We start from the raw sequence: 24,785 nt of genomic DNA, 5'->3' as shown, positions 1-24,785 counted from the left end.
GCTGGAATTAATTGTAACATGAGATTTGTAGGTTCCGGTTTTCCGAACGCAGTACCTATGAATATGATTATAATGATCTGTGTAGCTGTACCCATGTTAAAATTTAGGTTTCCAAATAACAATCAGTAATACAAACAGAACATGATACATACAGTTAAGTCTGTAACACACTCCAAATCAAGATAATGTTCCAAATCACCCTAGGTACAATAACCTGTAATCCTGACTTGGTCAATTTACAGTATGTTTATCAAGGAGCATATCACATCAAGGTGTCTATACTTTGATTTCTTATTCTTGATGATCCGATGTCGTCTTTTCAGTTTCTGGCATTCGAAATACCTGTAAACACAGAAAAAGGTGCTTGGTTGTCATCACACTGGCAGATGTAAGGTTAAAAGGTGGGTATTATCCACCTGGTGCCGATTCAATGGAGTTTACCAGAACTGTCTCTCACTTCCCAAGCATACCAATTCTTTGGGGTTCTTAGTACCATTGCCACCATTCCCGTCTGAGGCATATTAACCACTACGGGTTGGCCTGTATAAAATCCAGCAGGATATTCTCCTGGTTTAGTGTGTACTGTAATAGGCATTATTTCATTGATATCTTCTAAATAAGCGTACCATTTACGAACTGCAGGTTTCTGGGCAATGCCGGCAGGCGGTGCCGTACCCTTATGCACTATATCCAGGAGATGAAAAGGCCCACGGATCCACGGATAATCACATTCTGTCCTTTCCTTATTATTTCCATTTCACAGCTCACACTAGAGACAGCAAGCCTTTTTCAAGATCCCAGTATCTTGTTTCAGTGTCACTGAAGGATTGAGAGCTAAACTCCAGTGGCCTTTTGGGTCCTCCTGGTCCTCTTTGACAGGTACTACAAAGGGAGCCGTGCTCACTGCATCCCCACTCTGCGTGGATGGGCTCGGACCGGTGTACTGGGCCAAGCTGTTGAAATAGCCGCAGTTCTCTGATTAAGAATTCTAACGCGTTCTCATGCTGTTCAGTCCTTTCCCATGGTTTTCCTTTTTTAAGCAAATTATACAAAGGACGAGCAGTAACAGAAAAGCCAGGAATGTCTTAATGCCAGTAGCCTAGAGTTCCTAACAGTTGCTGTATCTCCTTTTTGCTAGATGGTTTCTGTCCATATTCTGTTTTTCCCAGAGTATCTGAAGGAATGGAAGGAGCTCCTTTTATCCACCAGACTCCTAGAAACTTAACCTCCCGTGCCAGTCCCTGGCGCTTAGATGGAGGAATGTCTATTCCTAAGGTTATTAATTTTTCTTGCACACCTTCCAAAGTGCGCTTGACTTCCTCTGAATTGTCTCCCCGTTGATATATCATCGATATATTGATATTGATATATTGATAGATGATGACACCCGGTGGGCTAGAAACATCTAAAATCTTTGCCAAGGCGTTGTGGGCGATGGTGGGGAAATGTTTATATCCCCGGAGCAGTCAGTTAAAGGTGTACTGTATCCCTTTCCAAGTGAAGGCAAATTTGGTCTTGTCATGTTTCCAAAGTGGAATCATAAAAAACATATCTTTTAGATCCAGGGTTGCCATCCATGTGTGAGACGCCTCCTGAATTTGTGTTACTAATTCTGCAATATTTGGTACAGCGGCAGTATTGGTGCAGTATTGGCATTCAGTCACCTGTAATCAATCTTAGGTTGCCACTGTCCATTCGGCTTTTTCATTGTCCAGACAGGAGAATTATACAGGGAGTGAGCGCGAATGATAGTATCTCTTTTTTCCAAATCTGTTACTACCCCGTCAATGCCCAAACACGTGGCTGCTGGCAAGGGGTACTGCTCACATTGGTAGTTTTTGATGGAGGCAAGGGTATACACATTTCCAGTAAATGTATTCCTTTAGGCTCACCCTCCCCTGCATTAATCATCCAGCAAAACTCCAAACTAACCCCTCAGGGAGTTTCCACATTCTGCCATACAATAGATCAAATCCTAATATATTGGTGTTAGCAGCACTTCAGCACGGGTTAATTTAGTCTCCCCCAGGAGCCACAGGGTGATTTTCACTGTGGGGCACTCATTTATAACTCCATCAATTCCTGTAAATTTGACTTTACAGCGGCTGGGCTTCACATTTAAGCTTTCTGCAGTCTCCTTGGAAATTACTGATATTTGAGCACCCATATCAATGAGGAAATTTATAAAAATTCTCCTTGGTCCTACTGGTGTAGCAATGACAGGTTTGTGATGTGTATCAGAGAGCCACTGTGTAGCCAGCACCCACCGGGCAGGATGGCTCACTGTCCTCCCGGCGATGTATGTTTTTTGGCAGGGTGTCTGTTAAATCAATTAAGTCCTGCTGTTGCAGAGCCGAGGGAACAGGTCTGGCAGGAGGCTGCCCCCCCGTGAACGGATCAATTCTTTGGCTCAGCAATAGTGGCTAAAAACACTCCAGGGCCCCAGCAGCCTCCTGCCTCTTCCTCACTTAACAGAACTCGGTTTCCCCCCACCATAAGGGAAACTCGCCACACGTACTCTGTCTCGGACTCCTCCAGACGCCTGGAATATTTTTCCTGCAGCTTTGCCAATTCAGCAGGAGACCACGGAATAGTTCGCACAGTAGTACAGACCTCATTATCTCCCTCATTTGTGGTTTTGGTCTTGATTACCGGCCGTGTGGGTGTGGGTTCTGGGGTAAAATCATAGCCAGTATCTCCCCCCAGTTCATCAGTGTCATCACCGCACCAGATGTCCCCATCCCCTATTTCAGGATCGGCACAATGTATTAATTTGCAGATTTGTTTAGCTAAGACCGAAGATGGTATCTGATTTATTATGTTTTATTAATTTTCTTGTAATTGCCTGTCTCGCCTTTCAGCCGAGGCCAACAGCACTTTAAGTTCTCCAACTTCAATTTTTAGGTTTTGATTTTCAGTCACGAGGGCATCTACTTGTGTTCCAAATTTCTCTCAGTTCTCCACTGATAATTTCAACACTTCATTTTCTGATTTCAAAACAGCATATTCTACATTCACAATTTTTTGGGGACGAGGGGACTCTCTGGTTTCCTTTAGCGTGCACGACAAGCAAGCCCCCAGTATTGCACAGACAATACCTTTGCCTTTACCTATTCTAACTTTTTGATCACTTCTACGTAGCTCAATCCGCTCCACCACTTTATCCTCCTTTTTCCAGAATTTTTGGGCCCGTTCTATTCCTGCTTGGGAAGGCGCACACTTATATTTTTGCAGCAGTTTATCCACGGCAATCCTGCCGACTATGCTAATTCACTGTCATGTTAAAAGGGTGTTAGTTTTGTGTCTGTTTCAGAGCCGAGGGCTGTAAGACACCTCAGCCTGTGCCTGTCTCAGATCCTGCCCAAGGCCTTCACTGGGACAGCATCACAAAGCTGTAAAGATAAATGATTCCCTGTTTCAGAGCCCTGCTAATGGCCTTTGCTGAAACACTTCAACATGTGCCTGTTTCAGAGCCCCGCAAAGGACTTTCACCGAGACAATTAGCAAGGGTGACAAGATAAAAAGATTTATTGAAGCGACAGGTAGAACAGATTTGGGATTGCCGTTGGTAAATGCAATAGTGCTAATAGTTAGCTGCAATAGTGCTAATTTACTACAATAATGCTAGGAAAATAAATGAATAAATGAACAAGTGAACAACTGAGTAAATGAACGAATGAATAAATGAGTAAATGAATAAATGCTATCCTGGGAGTTCTTTCACCAAGAGGGGAAGGTGCGATGCTTACCAAGAAGGTGTCCCTGTCTTGGTAGAGCAAGAGGAGCACAGGCTGTCCCTTCTAGGTCTCAAGTTTCTTCTTCCTCGGAGAGATCTCTCGGTGATGGTGTGTAGGCGTCTAGGTGTGTAGGTGTGAGTATGTAGATCCAGGTACCCTCTGCATTGCCCCTTATATCCTAACCTTATCTGATCCCTTCCCTGGGGTGACGTTTTAGCATGATTTGGGTGGAGAGTCGGGTGCTATAGTCGTATATGTTTAGCATGTTTCTCTTTTTGCGCATTATCATACTTAGGGGCGTCAACTTTAATATTCATTTTGCGGATGATTAAGCCAAAGGTCTCACTCCAGGCAGCGTGGCCTTCAAGATTCCGTGCTGAAGCCGTTTATTTGCTTCTTCCTTGGCTCCTGCGACTTTGAGCCAAAACAGGGCCATCCTGCTGTGGAAGGATTCCCTCCTTCGGCTGTTTTTCACACCTGGCTGTTGGCTCTCCCCCCTGCAAGGTTCTCACAGGAGATAAGCGCTAATCAGCGTTGTTAACCTTTTATCTACCGAATTCCCACATTCTGTCATTAAATCCACCATTCCAGCTGTCTTCAGGGCACAGTTGCGCATGCTCATGGGCATCATGGACATACAAGGATACACCTCTTATTCTTTGAGCTAAGTCATAAATTTAATTAATTGGTCTTTATTAAACTTCAGTCCTGTGGCCAACGTATTCCCTTACTGATGTGGTGTCTCAGTTCCTCTATCTAACTTTGTGGTTTCATTATTTAAAAAAACAAACAATAACACTCAGCAAGACTCCAAAGAAAAACCTTATTAGATGATTTTTTCTCTTTTTCTTCTTTTTTCCAAATTAACTGCCCAAAGACAGGCAGTTATTCCTTATTAAGAACACTTTGCCAGCACATCTTGCAGTGGAACTGTCAGCTAGAACGTGGAATCTGCAATGGTAACAGCTGCTATTGCAGAATGGACATACAAAGGAGAAATAAGTAAATGAGAGCTTGAACTAGTCATCATTTTGAACTAAATATAACGTAAGATATAATCCAGAGTAGGGTGTTAAATACCATTGTGATGCGATAGTCCTTCACTGTTCATTTGGGAAATAGTACCATCACAGACAGGTTGTAATGCCGTTGGTATGGTAAAATACGTTCAGAAGGCTGGCTAGCAGGCAAAACTACCGCACAGATTTCTGCTCCTTCACTGTGCAGAAGCTAGCATTAATTCTATGATAAACTACTTGCAGCACCATTCTGCAAAATGCGTTTCACTTCTGTGCAAGTAATGTCTGTAAGAATACTATAGCAATGCAGTGAAGTATAATTTTTTAACGTTTTCTTTGATGTTTTGACAGCATTTTACATATAATAAAATTCACCATTTTCCTCTTAAGTTCAATTATTTTACTATTCCCGTGAGCAGTCTGTAGAGTGGGTTTTTTAAAAATAAGCCTGAGGATCTTATGGGAGCTGCTGAATTCAGTGGTCTCTGGGACCAGCGGAGGTTACTGCTCCTGGCTGCTGAAGCCCATCCGTGTCCACTCTTTGGACCTGGGAGGGGTCTTAGGCTCGCATGTGTCCTGGACAAGCGTATGCAACACACACACGCACACACAGAGAACACATATATAATGTAAGCACAGCCAGTGAGTGGACCGCTGCCTACTTACTTGTGATCCCTCCTCCCCATTTTCCTAAACGTCCCCCTAGATCCACCATGATCCTTCCTTTCCCTACCTTTGGCCAATTCTGTGAACATCCCATAGTAAATTTTGCATAATCCCACAAGCCCCTGCTGATATCCCATAAAAAGTTTTGCACAGTGCCATACACCCCCTCAAATATATTGTAAAACTCATGATAATCATGTTTCCCCCATCTTACCAGTGACGAAGCTCAGGTTGATTGTCTTCAGGGTGGCTTCCTCAGTAGCTCCTTTAATGGCCTGAGGAATTCTGCTCTTCACTGTTGTCTTTGTTACCATCTGCTCATTTGGCAATTTTTGTTTGTGTGTGTTTAATATATCACTTTCCTTCTCATTTCTTATTTGTTTTATACTGAATGATCCTTAACCAGATGACTTAATGAACCAAATAGTCTCGCATTCCACACACCCCTACAGGAACTGTAACACAGCAAAGCTTGTCATAAAGCTCAGAGGAAGATACCTGTTTGAAATTACTTGCAATTATATTTTTAATTGAGAAGTTTCATCAGTTATCTGGCTGCACCGCTAAAAGATTTTGAGTTTTTTTTTAAAGTGAACATTTTATCAAAGAACTAACAAACCACTTGCAGTACGGGTAGAGCGCCTGCCAGCAGTATCATTGGGGAAGCGAACCTGAGAAGGAGCGCGGAAGGTGTTGAAGCACTACTTTTGTTAACGTGACTTGTTTTTCCAATGCCAGGAACCAGAATTTGAAATGAGGAACTTGCGTTTTGCTGAAACACAATTTGCCCAGAGAAGCTGTGGATGCCCCATCCCTGGAAGCGTCCAAGGCCAGGCTGGATGGGGCTTTGAGCAACGTGGTCTAGTGGGAGGTGTCCCTGCCCATGGCAGGGGGGTTGGAACTAGGTGATCTTTAAGGTCCCTTCCAACCCAAACTATTCTATGATTCTATCATTCCTGATTGCTGCCGGACAGGATACTGCTCTAGGGTACAGTTCTGATTTAACAAAGCTGTTCCTGTGACTTTAGCAATAATATTAATACCTTGTTGGTAAATATACAGTCTTTATGAAAATAAGGTGTCACACTGAAGGAGGCCTTCTATATATCCAAAGTTCATATTGAACTTGCCAAATCTGAGCAATGGGAAGCATCACGGGAAACCCGCCTTCACCTCTTGCACTGCACAAAACTTCCTTCAGCAGAGTATTGGCTCTTTGCAGGGAAGAGCATCCCTTGGCATGTAAGAGTCCAGCTCTGGTTTTCAGATGCTAGGTAATGCGGCAGTAGAATTAAATAACATAAAATTGCTGTGACATGTGGATTACTTGAAGCGAAAGCTGTTCTTTATCAAAAGAGCTTTGATGTCGGCCTAATAACAAAGTTTTCCCTTAATGGCTGGCACTTGGCAAGTGCTTGTAGCTTGGCGAGAAAAAGATCTCAGCTCCTGATTCTCCCAAACTTGTCCTGTGTCAGACCTTTTTAATCCAAATGTGTTGCTTTTGGGCAAGTGTTGTGCTCTGTGGTTATCTGCAATAAGTCTTAGCACCAGACATGCTTAAATATGAAAAATAAACTGATTTACAAAAAAGAAAAGGGCAGGGGTTTCAATTAGAACATTTGGAAACAAAACCATAATAAATAAACACAGGACAGCAAAAGATTGTTGGAGTGTGTCTGAAAATATTTTCCTAGGTGTATTTTTGAATTTTTCTGAGGTATGTATAGGCCACAGAAGATTAATTAGCATTTAATATACTAAATTATATTTGTCAGAATGTTTATTATTCCTGGCTGGCTCCTCCTTTCATCGCCTTAGGAGTGGTTTTGAGCTTTTGCATTTTAGCCTTCACCATGTACATTCATCTTTTACAGTACCTATTTTTCTATTATCTCATGGGAATGCAGCATCTGGATTTATAATAAACACGGCTGTGACAAGCCCTGCATTTTCGTTATGGATTGCTACGAACTCAGCAGATGAGAATTTTGTATGTGATAAAGCTTTCTGAACCTTTCTGGCTCTACCCTTACCATAATCCTTAGTTAGAAAATTACTTCGGGCTTAATACCATAACTGCCCATCACAGCGTGTCCCACATTAACTGTCTTGTAAATTGTATATCACAGGATGTACACATTTAATGCAGAGGTTAGGGTATTTAGTTTAACTACATGCTGGTGGCTTCTGTGGGCAAGAAATAGAATACAGCGGATATCTCTATAAGCTTTTAAGTGACTGCTTATAGTCGCAAATACTTTGAGAATGCTCTGGAGGAAACGGTTTCGCGGGCAACTAGCTTTCTTAGTAGAGCTGAAAGAAATTATAGGGCTGAAAATAATCAGTGGGATTCTTGAGAGCTTCTCAAGTGTTATACCAGCTTTTCTCTCTTTTTTGACCTTGCACTAAATTCACATTAATGGTGAGCAAAATCAGATCTTATCTAATTTAACTAAGTCTTTTGTCTTTCTGAATAGATACACATCACTGATACACATCATTTAGTTTATACAGCATTTTTGGTTGATGCAGCTCTTTACAATGTACATGTTAAACAACTGGTTTCATGCAGCTGTAAGGACACACAAGGGCATCCTTTGAGAGGAGCCTTTCCTCCCTGCACTCTTCATTGAGACCTGCACTAGTTAGTTGCCATTCTGCTCCCTCTGTACTTGCAGAGCTTGTACGAGCACTTAAGAGTGATGTGAAAGTGCCATAATCTAGAAAAACAGGAAGCCTTCCTGGAGTACCCAGGACTGTAATTGTAACTTCAATTTGGGGAGCGGGAAGAACGCAGAGGACAGGAAGATACCGTGTCAAACATGGATTATGTGATAGCTGATGTGCTAGGCAGAGAGAGGGGACGAACGGAGTGATGCTTTACATCCTGTCTCCTGTTGTGCCTATGAAAGCATCCATTGCTTCATTTTGAGCAGAACATCCCTCTCCTCCCTCTAGTATTTCTGATAGAAAGTAAATATACCAGGTCCATTTTAGTTCTTTTAAACAACTACATGGTTTTACTTTGGAGATAACAGGAGGCTGGAAGACATAAGACATCCTGTACTTTTGGTATGCTTCCTTCCATTTGTTTCCCCATCTCTTGTTTTCCCCTTAGAGAAGGTTGTTATCTTCAGCATGTGATAGCCTGTGTGTCATCAAGAATCGGAAGATGCATTGCTATGAAGATACGGCAGAACAAATTGACATCAAAAGAGAAATTACATGGGAAGCATATCATCTCAGACAAGAAATTAACTTTATGGCCAAAATTCTGATTTGTGCAAGAGAATTCAGTTCTGTCACCTGAGACGCCACTCGTGTCTTTTCACCCTTTCACTGATTTCAGGGAGAAATCAGTTAACTGGGAACAGAGAAGTGGAATCTTTACAGTGTGGTGATAAATGATATATACTCTCTATGCTCACATAAATTTCCAACTTGATACTACAGCAAGAGTCTGGCTCTGCTTAGAAACATATAATAATTTTGTGCAAATAAGTTTGTTTTACAGGCCAAAATTAGCACTTAAAATGTCTCGGGCTTTTTTATCAAATACATTTTCCGTTAGATGATTTTATTGTTTATTCCTGTGTCACTTTTTTGCTCCTCTTAGTTGTATGCTAAAGGTCTAGAGGTGCTATAGTAAATGACCCATTAATAATAAAAAATAGCTATAAACCACCTGGAATGTAAAAATAGTAGATAAGAATAGAAGGTAACTGAAAACATTTATTGGAAAACAGTTACTGAAAAAGCAGAGAAAAAGTTGAGCAGTGAAAAAAACCCAACTTTCCCAAAAAAAGAACTTATATTTTTTAAATGTTTCCTTAACATGCAGAAATACCATACTATGCTAGTGTCCATGATAGCCACTCCATTTTTTTTTTACAGCAATGCTTTTACATTTAGTCAAGCATACGCTAAAAGGCTGCCTGTCTAAGAGCATGGCCTCTGAAACCTCCATTCTTACAGAAAATAAATTGAATTTTCAAAGCTCACGTTCAGGTCCCGTAGTTCCTTTGTTGCATTTGATGTTTGTCCCTGGGGGTTTCTATGCTGTTGCAGCTCCCACCTTTACCATTTTTCTATCACTCCTGCACCTTATTACTTTCCATTTCCTATTTCAAATAAAAAAATCCAATAAACCCAATTTCTTCACTTTGACTCTCTTGAAGAAAATTAGAAAAAATAGCGGAATGAACTTCCATATTGGCACCAATAACTTCTGAAATCACATTTAGCCTCATGACAAATACCAGTACTTAAAAATTCTTTGGCACAAAATGCCCATGCAGTTATGGAGACTAAGCTTAAATTTTCATATTGAGCTCCTCTGTGGAAAGTAGAAAGCATTGGATGAATATCTGACCCTTCAGAATATTATTATTTAGCAGTGAAACAGAATGTTGTAGAAGCTGCAGAAATACGTACGCAAAGGTCTGACTTCAGTGACTTGCATCTGGTGAAGCAATCAGTGATATCTGAACAAAGTGGGTGTAGAAGCACTTAATAAGTGCTACCTTATTTATCAGGGAGAACTTTTGTTAACATGGGTTGATATGCGAGGGGATATTTCATTTCCTTTAGACTTAAAATGCTGCGGTCAGCAGAACATAACCGGCTGGAACGCCTGAATTCCACAAGGTTTATACACGACGCTGCTCGCTGAGGCTGTAGCCGGTATTTGGAGTTGCCTGCACATGGCACGCAGCGCGACGGAACATAACTGCAGTTAGTGGAGGAGTAATGCCTGCACTTGGCAAAACTGTGTCTGCTGGGGACACCTGAGGGTCCCTGTTACATCTTCTCCCACCTGCTTTTTTTTTTTTTTTTTTTAACAAAGGAAAGAAAAGAATGAGCATTTAAGAGATCTTGTCTTTCCCATGGCTTCTGAAACTCAATTCTTCTTGCCTTCCTCTTGCTTTCTCCCCATGCCGTGGGAGAGGGGAGGGAGCGAGAGGCTGGGTGGGTTTGGCCGTGGTCAACCCCCCTGAGATACCACGGACACAGAGAGACCTTCTTGTCATAAGGATTCTCACTCTCCCTGTGGGATGTGAAAGTGGTGTGGAATGGAGAGGCTACTATCAAAAGGCATCCTGTCAATAAGAAAGGGATTTCAAAAGGAGCTAAGAAACCATGCCATGTGTAGAATTATGTAGAATAAGCTTTTTACTTGAACATAGGGATTAAGTAGAGCCTTATATTCACTACAGTTCTCCCAAATACAAGCCTTACTTTCCATAGAATAGAATAGGAAATAGAATAGAACAGAACAGAACAGAACAGTTTGGGTTGGAAGGGACCTTAAAGATCATCTAGTTCCAACCCCCCTGCCATGGGCAGGGACACCTCCCACCAGACCAGGCTGCTCAAAGCCCCATCCAGCCTGGCCTTGAACACCTCCAGGGATGGGGCATCCACAACTTCTCTGGGCAACCTGTTCCAGTGCCTCACCACCCCCACAGTAAAGAATTTCTTCCCAATATCCAATCTAAATCTCCCCTCTTTCAATTTAAAAACATCGCCCCTCATCCTATCACTACACTCCCTGATAAAGAAGTAGTTACTTACTTCATTTTTAAGCAAGTTAGTTAGTTACTTCATTTTTAAGCCATGCACCCGCCTGCTAAGGCAGAGTAGGTACGTTACGTATAAAGGCACATTGAAAAAGGTCAGCAATAGATTCACAGGGAGATGTGCCACGTGCCCCTGTTTCTTGATGTTTGAAAGTTTAAGCCTGAATACCTCATCTTTTCCAGAAAATAGAGCTTTTCTGAACTTCAGACTTCTGTAAGGGTGCAAGATATTACAAGGCAATTTTAAGTCTGTGTTAGGAGAATCTGTTGCCACCAACTTTTGGAGATTATTTTACTGGAAACTTTTTTTTTTGTAGATAATTGTTGTTGTTTTAGGCAATTGTAGTTAGTACAACTTGCTATTTGGGGTGCTGTTGGGTCTCAGTGCAAGTACAGACTGCTATACGTGTATCCCAAGTGATTCTTCCCTATTCCTCTGTACTTTGTGATAATTAAATTACGGTGTTCATTATGCTTAGGAATATTTGGAATTGCTGAGAGGGTAGGGAGGAAGAACATGGAATTCAGACATGACCCATTTACCAAGCGGTAACAAGTCACTGCAGGTTATCCCATCTTTGGTTACGATTCATGTGCGTGTTCTTAGCCTGCAGCACACACAAACGTAATTCAAGTTGGTTTCGCCCTTAAGGTAACGTCGGTCTGACAATTTGGAAGGGATTACATCTTTGAACCCTTGATCAGATAATTTCCATTTAGCAACATCAGTTCTGCTCGTCGCACTGATAGGCTGCAGCAGTGCCATACAGATAAATGACACATCTGAATTATACCAAGGTTTTTACTTACGCAGGACTGGGGAATAAAAGGGTTTTGTTTGGTTCCAGCTGTCTTTTGACTTGGAGTATCATTTAAAAATGATTAATGGAATTTGTGCACTACTTGAATTTTCTAAACTCTTTTGTGATGGAAGTCGTCTGTTTTGTGGTTTTCTGGAGTAGCTTGGGCAACGTTAATAAAATTTTTAAGTCTGACATCCTTTTTATGTCCTCCTTTTCAAGAATTCAGTGTTTTCAATGGCAAAATTTTCTGTGGCCTCTTGCCTGGATCTGCTAAGTTCTATGAAGTAGAAAGTTGATATTTGTGTTTCATTTTTCATATTAAGCATAATTAACCAAATTGACTGAATTATTCTGGCAGTGCATTAAGTAATGCGAGCCCTATGCCAGTCCCTCAAATAGGGCTATTTTGGGTGCCCACAGCAACCTCTTTGAACATGCTGATGTTCTGTACTGTAGCTACTTGTTGGTTTGGGTGTTGTTTTTTTTTTTTTTTTTTAAATTACATTGAGTTTCTGTTCAAAAACTGATAGGCAGGACATAACGTATCACATTTGTCTTATCCCAGAGGTTTTCATTCCTTTTCAGACCCCTAACGATTTGCTAGTGGTAAGGCACCGTGCATTTACTGACAGAAGGCATGTTTTGTCTATTTAAATACCTTTCACTGACATCTTTGAAGTAGCCCACAGATCTCCAGCAGTCCGTGGACGGGAGTTGAAAACCACTATATTACCATAATACTGGTTTCTAATCTCAGTTTTCTTTAATTAAAGCTATTTGATCATATTTGTAAATTAAAACTGGATATGCCCGTGTATAGAACAGCAAAAAGAAATATTAACATTGAATCAAGCAACCTTGTTCTCTAGAAAAACTTCAAAAGGCAACACCAGTGGGAGTGCAACATTCAGCCATGGAAACCTGCTAAGGGCAGGACTCAAAATTTGCAACACCTACGTGATGGTTGAGCTCATTGGCCACAGCGCACTGCCTTGAAACTCCGCGTCGTTATTGCATCAGCCTCTCTACAAATCTATTTTTTACAACAATGCCCCAATCCCACGGCTCATGCTCACTTCAGTCTCTTTGGGGCACAAGGTACATTTGACCTCAATGACGCTGCGATTCCAAACTTCACCCTTGATCTCCGTGTAATAGAACTTTTCCCAAAGGGAAATTGAAAGTGGGATTCATCACACCTAACTGTAGGCATCTATCATGAGGTGTTCTTAGCTAAGCTGGGTATCCAGGTCTCGTTAGTCAATGCAGATCTGGTCAGTGACACTGGTGGCATTTAGGTTTGCCTAGTGGGGATGATTATTATTCTAGATTCTTTGCTTGAATTTGTTCCAGCTCTGATGCCGGCAGCTGGCAGTGAATATTCTTGTGATGTTAAGGCCATTTTATAGGAACAGGCAAATGCTGGGTCTGTGTCTGCTGGAAAATGCAGATACATCTTGGTATTGGTATGTTCCTTTCCCTCAGTGAGAAATCAGTGTCAACTACATTGTTGAAAAGGTTCATGGTGAATTTTTAAGAGGTCACATATTTGGCATAGCGTCTGGACAGCTTTGGGGTGTTTGGTATGTCTACCTTTCACAGCCCATTTCATTTTTCAGAAGAACGTGTAGCGTTTGAAATTCTTTAAAAAAAACACCAACAAAGAGCAGCAAAGCAAACCCAACAATTTCTAATACAACACTTAAACGCTTTCCTGGGAACAACAGAACTAGTTGATAGTTCAGGGTTTTATATCTAATGCTAAGATTTTGTATCCCCTCCCAGTGCACACGATTTGTTATTCATGCTCAAAACAAGACAGATATTCACCTGACTTCGCAGCAGTATGCTTTTTTAAAGCTAAAATCCAAAGCTTTCAAATCTATTATCTCTTGAAAGTGCTCCTCCCTCGAAACGAAGCTGGTTTATTGGGTTTAAAGCCCTCCATGCACAGACCTGCCCTCAGCCCTGCTGGGGACCCTCACTTCGTCCCGCTGGCTGGGCCCACTTTGGCCCAGTGGCACAGCCGTGGCTTTACGTGGCCGTTAGCATCGCCATCGCCTGCGGCTCCCGAGTTGCCAGACACGATTTGCCAGGCGCCAACCGCCATGAGGGGAGGAAGACGGGGAGACAGGGCCCCTCAGCCCCCCTCCCGTCCCGGCTGAGGCGGGGTGGCCGCCGCTGCCTGGCGCAAGGCACAGGGTTTCTCCTGCTCCAGCACCACCTGGGGCCGCCGTACCAGCTGGCAAAGCCAAAGGAGGGCCGGGCCAGACCGCCCGGAGACCGTCCGGGCCCCGAGGGAGCGCCTAGGCCCTGAAGAATCGCCGCCATGGCGCCGGGGGGAGAGCGGCGGCACCGCGCATGCGCCCCTCTCGCCTCCCCCGCGGGTTTCCGCCCGGAGCCGTTTCCCCGCGCACCGTCGCCGCTGCCGCTGCTTCCGGTGTTTCGTTTTTCTCTTTCCGGCCGGTGTGAGGGGGAAGATGGCGTCGCGCAAGGAGAGCTCCGGCGCTGCCGGTGGTGGCTTCGGCGCCTCGAAAGGCAAAGGCAAGGCCGCCGCCACGGGCGACTCGGCCGTCAAGCAAGTGCAGATCGACGGGCTGGTGAGCGGCGGGGCCAGGGCGGGCGCTGGTGGAGGGGGCGGGCGGGGCGGCGGCGGCCGCGTGGGGCCGGCCCCGTCCGTGCGGCGGTGGCGCCGCCGGGGCCTGTGCCCGTCCCGGGGCCGGGGTTGCCGTGGTGCCCTGAGAGGCAGGAGCAGTTCCATCCTTCTCCCGAGCCGCGGCCGGGCTCCCCCTGTGCTGTCCCTTGGAGGGGAGCGGCTCCCTCTCTCCTGGAAGCGAAGGGACGGGACAGGAATTAATTGCTTTTAAATATTTGCTTTTTTTTCTTCCACTCTGGTGCCCGGGTTTTTGGTTCTTGCTTGTCGTAGCTTAGGCTGTTGAAAACTCCAGAGGTGTGAGAGAAGGTGAGCACGGTGGGTCCTTCCCTAATCCATCGTGCTTTTTTTGCCTTCTCTGTTAGGACTACTGATGCCTGCTGTGTTTTATTAATACTAAATAAAAGAAAAGGAGGGATTGAAGGGTTTAGTAGAGAATGGAACCAAGAGGGAAGATTTAGATTAGATATTAGGAAGAAATTTTTCACTATGAGGGTGATGAGGCACTGGAATAGGTTGCCCGGAGATGCTGTGGATGCCCCATCCCTGGAAGTGTTCAAGGCCAGGCTGGATGGGGCTTTGAGCAGCCTGGTCTGGGGAGAGGTGTCCCTGCCCATGGCAGGGGGGTTGGAACTAGGTGATCTTTAAAATCCCTTCCAACCCAAACCATTCTGTGATTCTATAATAGAGGCGATCCATGCAGACCTTAAGGGGAAGAAGTCAGTTCTTGGCTTTGGTGCTGGATGTTTTTGTGTCAGGTCATGTTTCATACAATTGGTATTACAGTGACGTGAAGTGGGGAAAAAGTAGTTATGTAAACTCCTTAAGGTTGGAAGCATTATTTGTTACTTCTGCATCATCTTTCCCAAATATGACCAGAACACTGTACGGTTGAAGTGTGAGGGAGAATCAGTATACTGGTAGTGAGAAGGAAAATTGTAATTTTGGGGCTTTGAAGCCTAATTGGCATTTATTAGTGATAGTCCCCACTCATTATCCTGGAGTTACGCGGTATAGTAAATGTTTGGGAAGAGGAAGAATAACTTATTTGTCTATAGTTGTTCTTGTGAAAGAGAAAATTTGAATTAATTAGAGTATTTCTGCGGTATTCTGTTCATCTGTCTGTGTATCTGTGGCTATGCTGCACTTAGGATTTTCAAGGAGTGGTGAAAACTGACCAGTCATGAAATGTAGCCCTAAAAACATATCATCTGACAGCAAACTGCTGCTGTTGCAAGCAGGCTAGTGCCAGATGGACAGTGGTGTGTGCTTGTGTGGCTTTTTACTAGCAAGTTTGAGGGAACAAAGAAAAAGGGAATAGTTAAGAGCAGGATACAGGTTGGCACCTTTAACTCCATTTCTGTTGGTATAAAAGCTGTTTTATCAATTTTGGATTTAATAACAACTATTATATTTGATTTCTTTTGTTTCTGCTTTAAGGAAGTAAAGAGAACAGTTCTCTATTGGATATGTAATCTACTTTGTGTACTACTGTTCATTCGAATCAACTATGAGTGGCCCTGGTGGTCTGCTTCTGACAGTCCAACAAATACCTATGAATACTTTTTGCTTTATGCTTTTGGTTTTTTCCATGTCCTTGTGTATTCTTCTGGTACAGCACAGTGGTGCCTCTTGAGTGGAGTCTGTGCAGAGGAAGGTGGCTTACTGAAAACAGTGGAAAGCTTTCCCCTTTCCACTATGCAGAAGACATCTTTCAATGGATCTTACACAAAGCATTCTCAGGACACTTAACAGCGTGGTTCACAAAATTCCATGACGCCTGTGGTGAAGTGTTGGCATAAATGTGCTTGATATGTAAACAAAATGGCTCCCATTGCAAGTCCTTAGAATCTCTTACTGAAATTCTGCTAAAATGCTTCTAATATCTTATTTAAATGTCTCATCTGTACTTTCAGAAAGTGATGAGACTTCATCAGTCATCTTGATGATGACCAGGGTGACTACGTGCCAAAACAGGGGACAGACTTTGGTGGGTGTCAAGCAAATTAGTGATCTCTTTCTCTCCACTGGCGCCACATCTCTTGGCAGTGACAGAAGTAATGCTTTCAAATGGGACTGCTTTGAAAGCAAAGACACACTATGTAGTTTTTTGGGGGGGTCTGTGTATGCAAAATAGAAGATGCGTCAGTCTTCTGTGTATATGAGAATGCGAAAGTACTTTTATTAAGTTTGTTATTTCAGAGGAGCAGTAAAGTAAAAGAAAATCATATTAGTAATGAAGAGAATAAGTTCTGAATCTCTTTTTTAGGGTACCTTTTAAGGTATGTGACCTTAAAACATAATACGTAACAATGCAGCAATACCTACGTTTCTGGCATCCTTTTAAATTTGGTACAAGTAGACCATGCTATAGTTAACTTATTTCTTATTTTAATCTGATTAATTCTTTGTTTTATTACGTGATGGTGTAGTTTGGATTTAGATCAAGTGGAATTTTGTTTCGGGTAACACAATAGTAAATTAAAAAGCACTGTCATGGCAGAAGTAAAAGCTAACAATGAAACCCTGACTAATAAGATAGACTAAATCCGCATAACTTCTTAAAATGTTAGTGTTATTAGAGTATTCCACAAAAATAATAGCACCAAAATTTAGGAAGATTAAGGGAGAACTGTGTCAGATTGTAGACACTTGATAACTTGATTGGAGTACCTGAATGATTGTTTATAAAATGCTTCTGAAATTAAATGTGATTAAATTAAATTTCCAATCTTCACAGTTTGACAGAAAGGAGCGGGAAAAAAACCGGTCTGTACCCTTTTCTATCAGCATTTCTGCTAGATAGTTAAGGTCTCAGTCATCAAATGATACATACGGCTAGCTACTGTATCAGTATGATAATAAGATTCTAAGTATTTTATTCTATTTTTGATAGCTTGAATGTTGTTTTGTTTTCCAGCTCATTTTTGAGAGATCTGTAGCAGACAGAAGTTATCTGTGCATTCAGATGTATTGACAGTTTCAAGTTAGGAATGTTGAATTAGGAGTGAGGCACGATGAGCAAAAGTGGATGGTGTTCTTCATTCATCTCAGGAATACAAGGAACGACTGCAGTGTCAAAGAAAATTGTCTCTTTCCAGTTGTTTTTACAACACAGAAAAAGACACTGATTGCGTGTGGATTCTGAGCCACTGATGTTGAGGAGGTTTGTTAAGTAAGGTACCTTTGAGGTGCCCTCTTTTTGGAACTGGTCATCTTCCGAATTATTGAATTGAATGAGCATTGCAGTTTAGGCTATGTGATGAATAGAAATAGGAGACTTCTGTTATTTTAAGACAATATTGTGATTTGCTTTGGGTTTATTTAGTAATAAGGATTAGTAGTGGCAGCCTATGCTTGTTCTACAGATCACTGGTTTTAACGCATCCCTAGTGAGCAGGGATGTGGAGTTTATATAAGAATTTATACAACTCTAAGGGATAACATGTGTTTAGTTGCATATTATGGAAAGTCCTAATATGTCACTGATTTATGCTATCATAAAGTGCTTGTGCTGATTCAGCTTGTATTGGTTCAGCAAACAAAGTGTCCCATGTGTTTAAGTTTTTACATTGAGCTTTTGTTGATACAGCAGCGTGTCAGAAAAATTATACACTTAATGAATAAACGTCTAATGAGAGCAGTTTCCAAAGTAGTTCTTTGCAAGAAATGTTCGAAATCACAGGGTAAAAAAATGCCTCCACAAACTCACATTTATAGTGTGCTTTTTCATTCAGATTCATTCGGATACAAACTCTTTTAAGATTTCGTATATTAAGTTTTTTACCATCCTGAGGAAAAAGATAGGAAGATGAGTGTAATTCGCCACATTCTGTTGTCTTTGCTTCCTGTTATGGAAATTTCAACAGTGTATTTGGATAGAGATTCCATCGTGTTCTCTCTTTTTGAGTAGCCCAAAGAAAACTTCTGCTCACAGCAGTAGTGGTCATATGCATATTTCTGTTCTTTTTTGAGGGGGGAGGGCGGAGGGGTGTTTGGCCTTCTGTATGGCTGTAGTTAAGCAACCTTTTCATATTTCTTTTTTTTTTTTTTTTGCGAGATTAGCATTTACCTGATCACTGAAACTTGTGATGATTACGATTTCAAAGAGGTTTACGAGAAATCTTAAATACCTTCTGAAGTTCTTAAAAACAGTAATTGTAAATTTTGTTGTGCGTGTCCATTTGCAATAATTGTAGAAGACCAAATGACGCTTTTAATGTAAGAACTGAAAAAAAACCCCATGCCTGGGTTTCTGCAGCTTGGTTTGCAGTAGGTTTTTGAACGTAATTAGAGCTCTCACCTTCTTAAAGCCATTTCTCCATGTGGAGTCCTGTAAGCTTTTTTTTTACCTTGTGTGGATTGCTTTATAAAGGCAGTTTTAGAAGATGAGTGAGCTTATTCTTCAAATAGTCTCTTTATTCTGCTCAGATATCTACTTGGGTGGAGTCCCTAAGAACTTATTTCTTCAAGAGAGGTATCTGTCTTAAGTTTAGTAAAGTAACCAGCAACTTTGGAAGTATAGGTGGAAGAACTTACATATGAACGTGGACATCATATAAGTTTATATTCTATAGGGAACTAGACTCATAATTCCACTGGCTCAGTGTCTTATATCATTGGAACATGTGTGTCTGATGTGGTCACCTCAAGCTGTTTTGTAGTTGTGTTTTAAAAGAAACACAGGATTAAGATCACCTTATGATCACCTTCTGCCATTTGAGAATGTGACAAAACTCAGACATATGAAGACTAAAAATTACTTTGGTTTATTATTAGTTCTGGGACTTCTGCATACCCTCACCTGGCTGTTGGTAGATCAGGGCAGCTAGTTCGAGGTGTACCAGCTGCATTCACAGTTGATTGCAACTGTATTTAATTGCAGGGATGTCACTTAGAGATTGGAAGAGGTGCGGTTGTGACCAGATATCTAGGATTTCTTGTCCCTTGTGAACAGAGACAAAATTTTGTAATCTGCCTTTTCATGGAAAGAAAGGACATGCCTTTTTTAAGCTTCACATATGGAGGAGAAAGGGTAGCATGGCTCTGGTGTGTGTGTGCGAGGGATGCGTGGAAAGAAATAGTATAGGCTTTCTTCCTGGTTGCTCGTGTGCAACACAATCCCTTTTTCCTGCTGAATGGAGACGTAGCAACAGGTAAAGCAAGGGTTGTAATGCGTAGCTTTTACTACACTTGCTGGAGGCCCTTCTGATGTTTTTTGTGTAGATAGTCAAGTCCAGGTATGTAAGAGAACCATATTATAGCTTGAACGTTTGCATATTTCTGACAAAATTAATGGATGTAGTTTAGACTAGGTTGTGCAGGACTTTGTGAGCTGTTTTTTCAATGCTTATAAGCTGACTAGATTTTCAGTTTCATGGTTGTATGACCCTTCAAAGCAGAGAACTCAAAAGCCACTCTCAGAATCTTCCCCCAAAGGCTTAATAATTATTACACATTCTCTGAAATAAATGAAAAGCAGTTGCATTATTTGCTTATCTTTCTCTTTTGTTTGCAAGATGTGTTGGTGGACTTTTGTTTGTTGTATTTCTAGAAATTCTTTAGTGGGGGGTGAATTTTTTGGAATTCACCTGCTGAAATTAGTCAGATTTGGTCACTGACCTTACATTCTTTTCCTTCAGTAGGTAAGGTGCAATAAATCTCAGACTGAAAGTTGATGGATTTTAGAATATTAGCAGCAGATATTCCTTTGGATAGAAAGAAATTTTCAAGTTAGCTGAATAGACATGGCAGTTTTCTTTTAGAGTACCTACCTGTGCAGTCAAGTGAGCTTCTGTGTTAATCCAGGAAAAGAAAAGATGCTTGTGCCTTGCTGTTTCTTGCAAGGAGGAAGGCTGGGTTGCCAACTGATTGCATTTAGTGGTGTCAAAATGCAGAATAAGATCCATAAATTAGCAAATTTATTTAGAACATTTATTAGTCTGAGTCGTCTGAATTTGTAAAGTTGGGTATTTTCCTTGTTTCTACAAAACGAATCTTAAGTCTAAACTGCGATTGCGTACTTAAAACTTTTGTATCTGTCTCTAAAAATCATATATTTTCTGGGAGTGTGGTTGGTGGTGCTGTATTGTTGATTTATGCAGATAGCTATATTGAAAATAACCTTTCCATGGAATCATGAACAACTGGTTCAGGTTTTTTCATATCTTGGTGTTTGTTTCCTTAAAGCTAACGAGCATCATCTTTCCTCTTTTTTTTAATTCTTTTTCCTGTACTCATTTGGGATCTGCATTACGCCAGGGAGATAATGTAACAAAAAAACATTTCTGGTTTTCTTCGGTGTTATGACTGTGTCATGAAGCACTACTCTGTTGTACAGGGTTTCAGATATAAACCCACTTGTGGAATATTGCTTTTGTCTTTAAAATGCGATTATTTTCTTGTCTTGTAGTGGAAAATTTGAAATGAGAGCGGGGGGAAAAGGAAATACTGTGTTAATTTTGTGCTTATTGGATTAATGATAAAGATACTTGAATTTCTTGCATCTGCAATTTTAAATGAGAGCCATTATAATGATAGAACAGAGTGTAATAAACAAACCTGATTAGTTGCATTTCCTGATATTTATTATCTCTTAAATAGTAAGGTTTTTTTTTTTCACAATTACTATTCTGCTGTTGCATTTTTTTTATTTGGCCTTTTGTACATATGCACTAGGCTGTAGCCTTTAACTGTACAAGCGCCAAGCGTGTGCTCTGTAGTACCTTTGCATCCTTTCTCTCGCACGGCAAAGTGAGTAAATGAGGCAAAGAGGGTGAAGGAACTCTTGTACTAAAGTAACTCTGCTGTGACCCCGAGAGCAGATGGAGCGAGTTAGTTTGTTGGCATTAAAAACTCTTGTCATCCAGTTTGCTGCATTATTGCAATGGAATTTTGCAGGGTAACCTTGTTTCGTGTTTGTAATAACTTCAGCATTTGCTTTTGCAATATTAGTGTTCTTTTCAACAAAATAATCCTATGTATGATAACATTATGTAGGCTCAATATTACATTGCTTTACTGGAAGTGGCAGGCTGATGGCTGTAGGGTGTTGTGAGACTTCCGTTGTTTTTCTTCATTTACAGATTTTCCATTATTATGTAGCCTCATCCTGCAAACTTGTACTCTTGGGTAAGCTTATTACTGGGATACACAAAAGTTTAATTTTGTATAAGGAAGCAGCCTGTGGATTCTCCAGTTTTTAAATTGTCTAGTGTTGGAAGTACCAGGAAAGGGTGTAGTCCTATGAAGAGACCCTGAATTTCCATCAAAGCTTGGAGACTTTTCTAGAAGGCTTTTGTAGTGAAACTTCTAAACCTGCGCAACTGTCTAAACTTGCACTTTGTAAAGGCCTCTTGCGCATAGTTGTGCAGTTCTCACAATTTTAGTAGTGATACCAGGCAAGATAAAAAACTGTAACAGCAGAGATGAACTCGTGTATCACTCGGAGATGTAAGATCAGACAGGATAAGTAACATTTTTACTAAATGAACACAAAAGCTTATGTAATATAGAAATTGAACTAATATTCAAAAACAATTACTCCATATGGTGGATTGTGGGTCGTGTCTGACCATTAGTATGTAGATACTGGGTATATGGGAACTTTCTTCTGGGAAAATAACAGCTGTGGGTTGGGAGATGGGGATCTTTTAGCAAAGCAAGTGTGCTGGCTGCTAGACCAAATAAGTGTTTTTTATTAATCAGGTTTGCCTTCAGAGTAGTCACACGGAAATAGCTGTTACTGGGAAGCTATTTCATTCTTTGCAAATCCTCTGCATGAGGATATTAGAGGAAGGAGAGTAAAAGTGAAGGAAGATAATTCCTCATTGAACTAAGTCCTTAAGCACCAATATATGACTTTTTTTTTTCTTTTTAAAATCCTAACCTCTTGAATTTATGTATGCATTCAGAAAATTATATCCACTGAAGCTTTCGGAGAACACAGTGTTGGCAGACTGAATAAGGTTTTCTTATACATTTCTCTTGCATAATAATGTATCTGGAGTCTTAACAACATGTTAAAGCATTAATATGCACGTTGCTTTTATTATTTTGTTAATGGGAATTAAACCACTGTATATGAATTCTGTTTACACTTACGCCCATTGCACACAGATTTTATTTATTTTAGAAAGTATGAAAAGTTACGTGGACTTCTTGAAACAACTATAGGTTTCTATTCCTTTATCTTCATAGCTGCTGATGTGGAAAGCCTTAATACTAGTAACAAATTGCTATACTGTAGTTAATGAATATTGCTAGAACTTTCAACAAAAGCCTTTATGGGTAGCAATGGGTGAGGCATCCCTAATTCTTTAGGCCATCAAACTCTGAGATGAGGGTTAGAGGCCATGTTAGTACTTAAGATGGTCTTCTAATGCCAGGTAATATTTGTTCCAGCTACTTAATTCTGTGAGTCTTTGAATATATATTTAGCTGCATGTTTTAAAGTTTGTATAGGACTTAAGCTAAACCTTAAGATATCCTTGTCAATTTATCTAAATTAAATATAAACACACATTAGCCAAAACATAAATATGTCAAGAAAAAGGTTAGAAGTTGTAGACCTTGTTTGCATTTGTATTTGCACCAGTGTGACTATAGTACAGGTGTTTCTCTTGTGTCAGATATGACTGATTTACTTAAACATTGTTACTGTAAGCTTCATTACATCATCCTTGATTTGGTGGTGATGTAGTGTGCCTAATGGTTTGTATTCTCATCTATGGTATGTAGAGGGTTTTTTATTAATTTTTTTTAACATAGGTAAAAGCTTGTGAGTCTACCTTCTTTAAAAAAAAAAAAACAAAAAACCCAAAAAACCAACAAAAACAAAAAAACCAAACCGCCACAAAACAACAACCAAAACCCATAACCAAAAAACCTTCAAACCAAAAAAAACCCCAAACCCTAAATCCTATCAATTATTGAACTGTTTTTCAATAGTTACTCTACTCACATCTGTGGTATTTAAGATGCTTGTGCCTTGTTTTGTTATTACCAGTCATTTTTGTCCTAAGTGCATGTGAGATACCTTCATCTGTTGATAGGGAAGGCCTAGTTAGCTTCTGGGGTGAGAATTTTTTTAGGATGATTTGTCTGATCATAGTAAATAAAACAAAACAACATCATGTTTACTGGGAATCAGTTTTTGAGGCTCATCTTGAAAATGTTCTTTGAAGCACTTTTTTTAAAGATTTTGACCCTCTTGGGAGGAAAACAATCAAATCTGGTAGTATTTGGGTACCTCTCATTTTAAGTTGGTAATACCAGGGAAGCCTATATTAAACTGGCTAGAAATTTTGATGTTTTCTCAGGTTGTGATAACTGTGCTGTTCCTAGCTTTTCTCATCGTTTCTTTCCCTCTCCTTTACCCTTTTTGAAGACTTGGCAAAAACGCCTGGACTGTGTGCTCTGCCTGCTGTTCTCTGTACGGTTTCCTGACATTGCAGAGCTGTAGAACGGTATTTTAGGCTATGACGTCCTTCTGGCTGTATGGTGTTGTATGTGTCCTCCAAAGGAGTTTGAATGGAATTTTAGTTTGAAGTTTAATCTCTTTGACTTTTCCTTGATTGGTTTCCCGAAAAGTTTAGATCAGGCTAAGCTGACGCTGAGAGTTAGTGTGTGAATTGAATACTAGCTTGATGTGTTCACGGATACCTTGAACCGTGGAGAAGACAGAAGTGTTTTGTATTAGTTGGGTGATATGTATATACTTTCTGTTAATTTTCAGGTACACTGAGTTGCATGAATATAACCCAGAGGGGAACTTCTGACATATAATCCGTGCTTACATTCAGAAGAGAAAGCATTGATGGGTATTAGCAAGTTGAACCTCCTTGGAATATAACACTTCCCATTTTTCAGGCTTAGTGAAGTTTTGAGGCTATAACTGCCGTTTGTCTTTCCCACCCCTTCTCCCCTCCAGCTGGCTACCTCCGTTCGTTACACTTCAGCAGGACAGTTAATGGCACTCTATGGGTAATGTCCCACAGTGTCTGACCTGCTGGATTTTCTGGGTTGGCTTTGTCCGTTACCAGAGTGACAGTGGTACAAATCAAAGCGGTAAAGAGCTGAATGAAGTGTGCCAAGAATATTATCTGTTTTCTGTGCTCTTTATGCCCCTTCTTACATTGGCACATTTCTATTTAAAGCAAAATAAAAAAGATCTGTTGGTTTTTCTTTTTTTTTTGTTGTTTTGCTAATCTAAGGTTCCTTCAGTTCTGGATCCGTGAGTGCTTTCCTCTAGCAATGAAGAAAAGAAGAGACATTTGTGGTTTGCTTTTAATTGTAAACTCTTGTACTTGCTATTGATTTAATTCTTA

The 24,785-nt window shown here is 40.9% G+C and overlaps 1 protein-coding gene across 1 annotated transcript in view; it reads left to right on the top strand.

Annotated features, from left to right (window-relative positions):
- The first annotated feature begins 13,898 nt into the window (after positions 1-13,898).
- The window catches only part of EIF3H (eukaryotic translation initiation factor 3 subunit H), an 89,791-nt gene continuing 78,904 nt past the window's right edge, over positions 13,899-24,785 (top strand). The window contains exon 1 of the mRNA XM_074577711.1: positions 13,899-14,404. Coding sequence (XP_074433812.1) covers positions 14,285-14,404 — 120 coding nt within the window. The 5' untranslated portion in view covers positions 13,899-14,284. The remainder of the gene's footprint in view (positions 14,405-24,785) is intronic.

Source organism: Larus michahellis, chromosome 2 (assembly GCF_964199755.1).
Source record: "Larus michahellis chromosome 2, bLarMic1.1, whole genome shotgun sequence".
In the NCBI taxonomy this organism is placed as follows: Eukaryota; Metazoa; Chordata; class Aves; order Charadriiformes; family Laridae; genus Larus; species Larus michahellis.
Note: the sequence above shows the minus strand (reverse complement) of the source record. Positions and strands in the feature narration are given on the sequence as shown.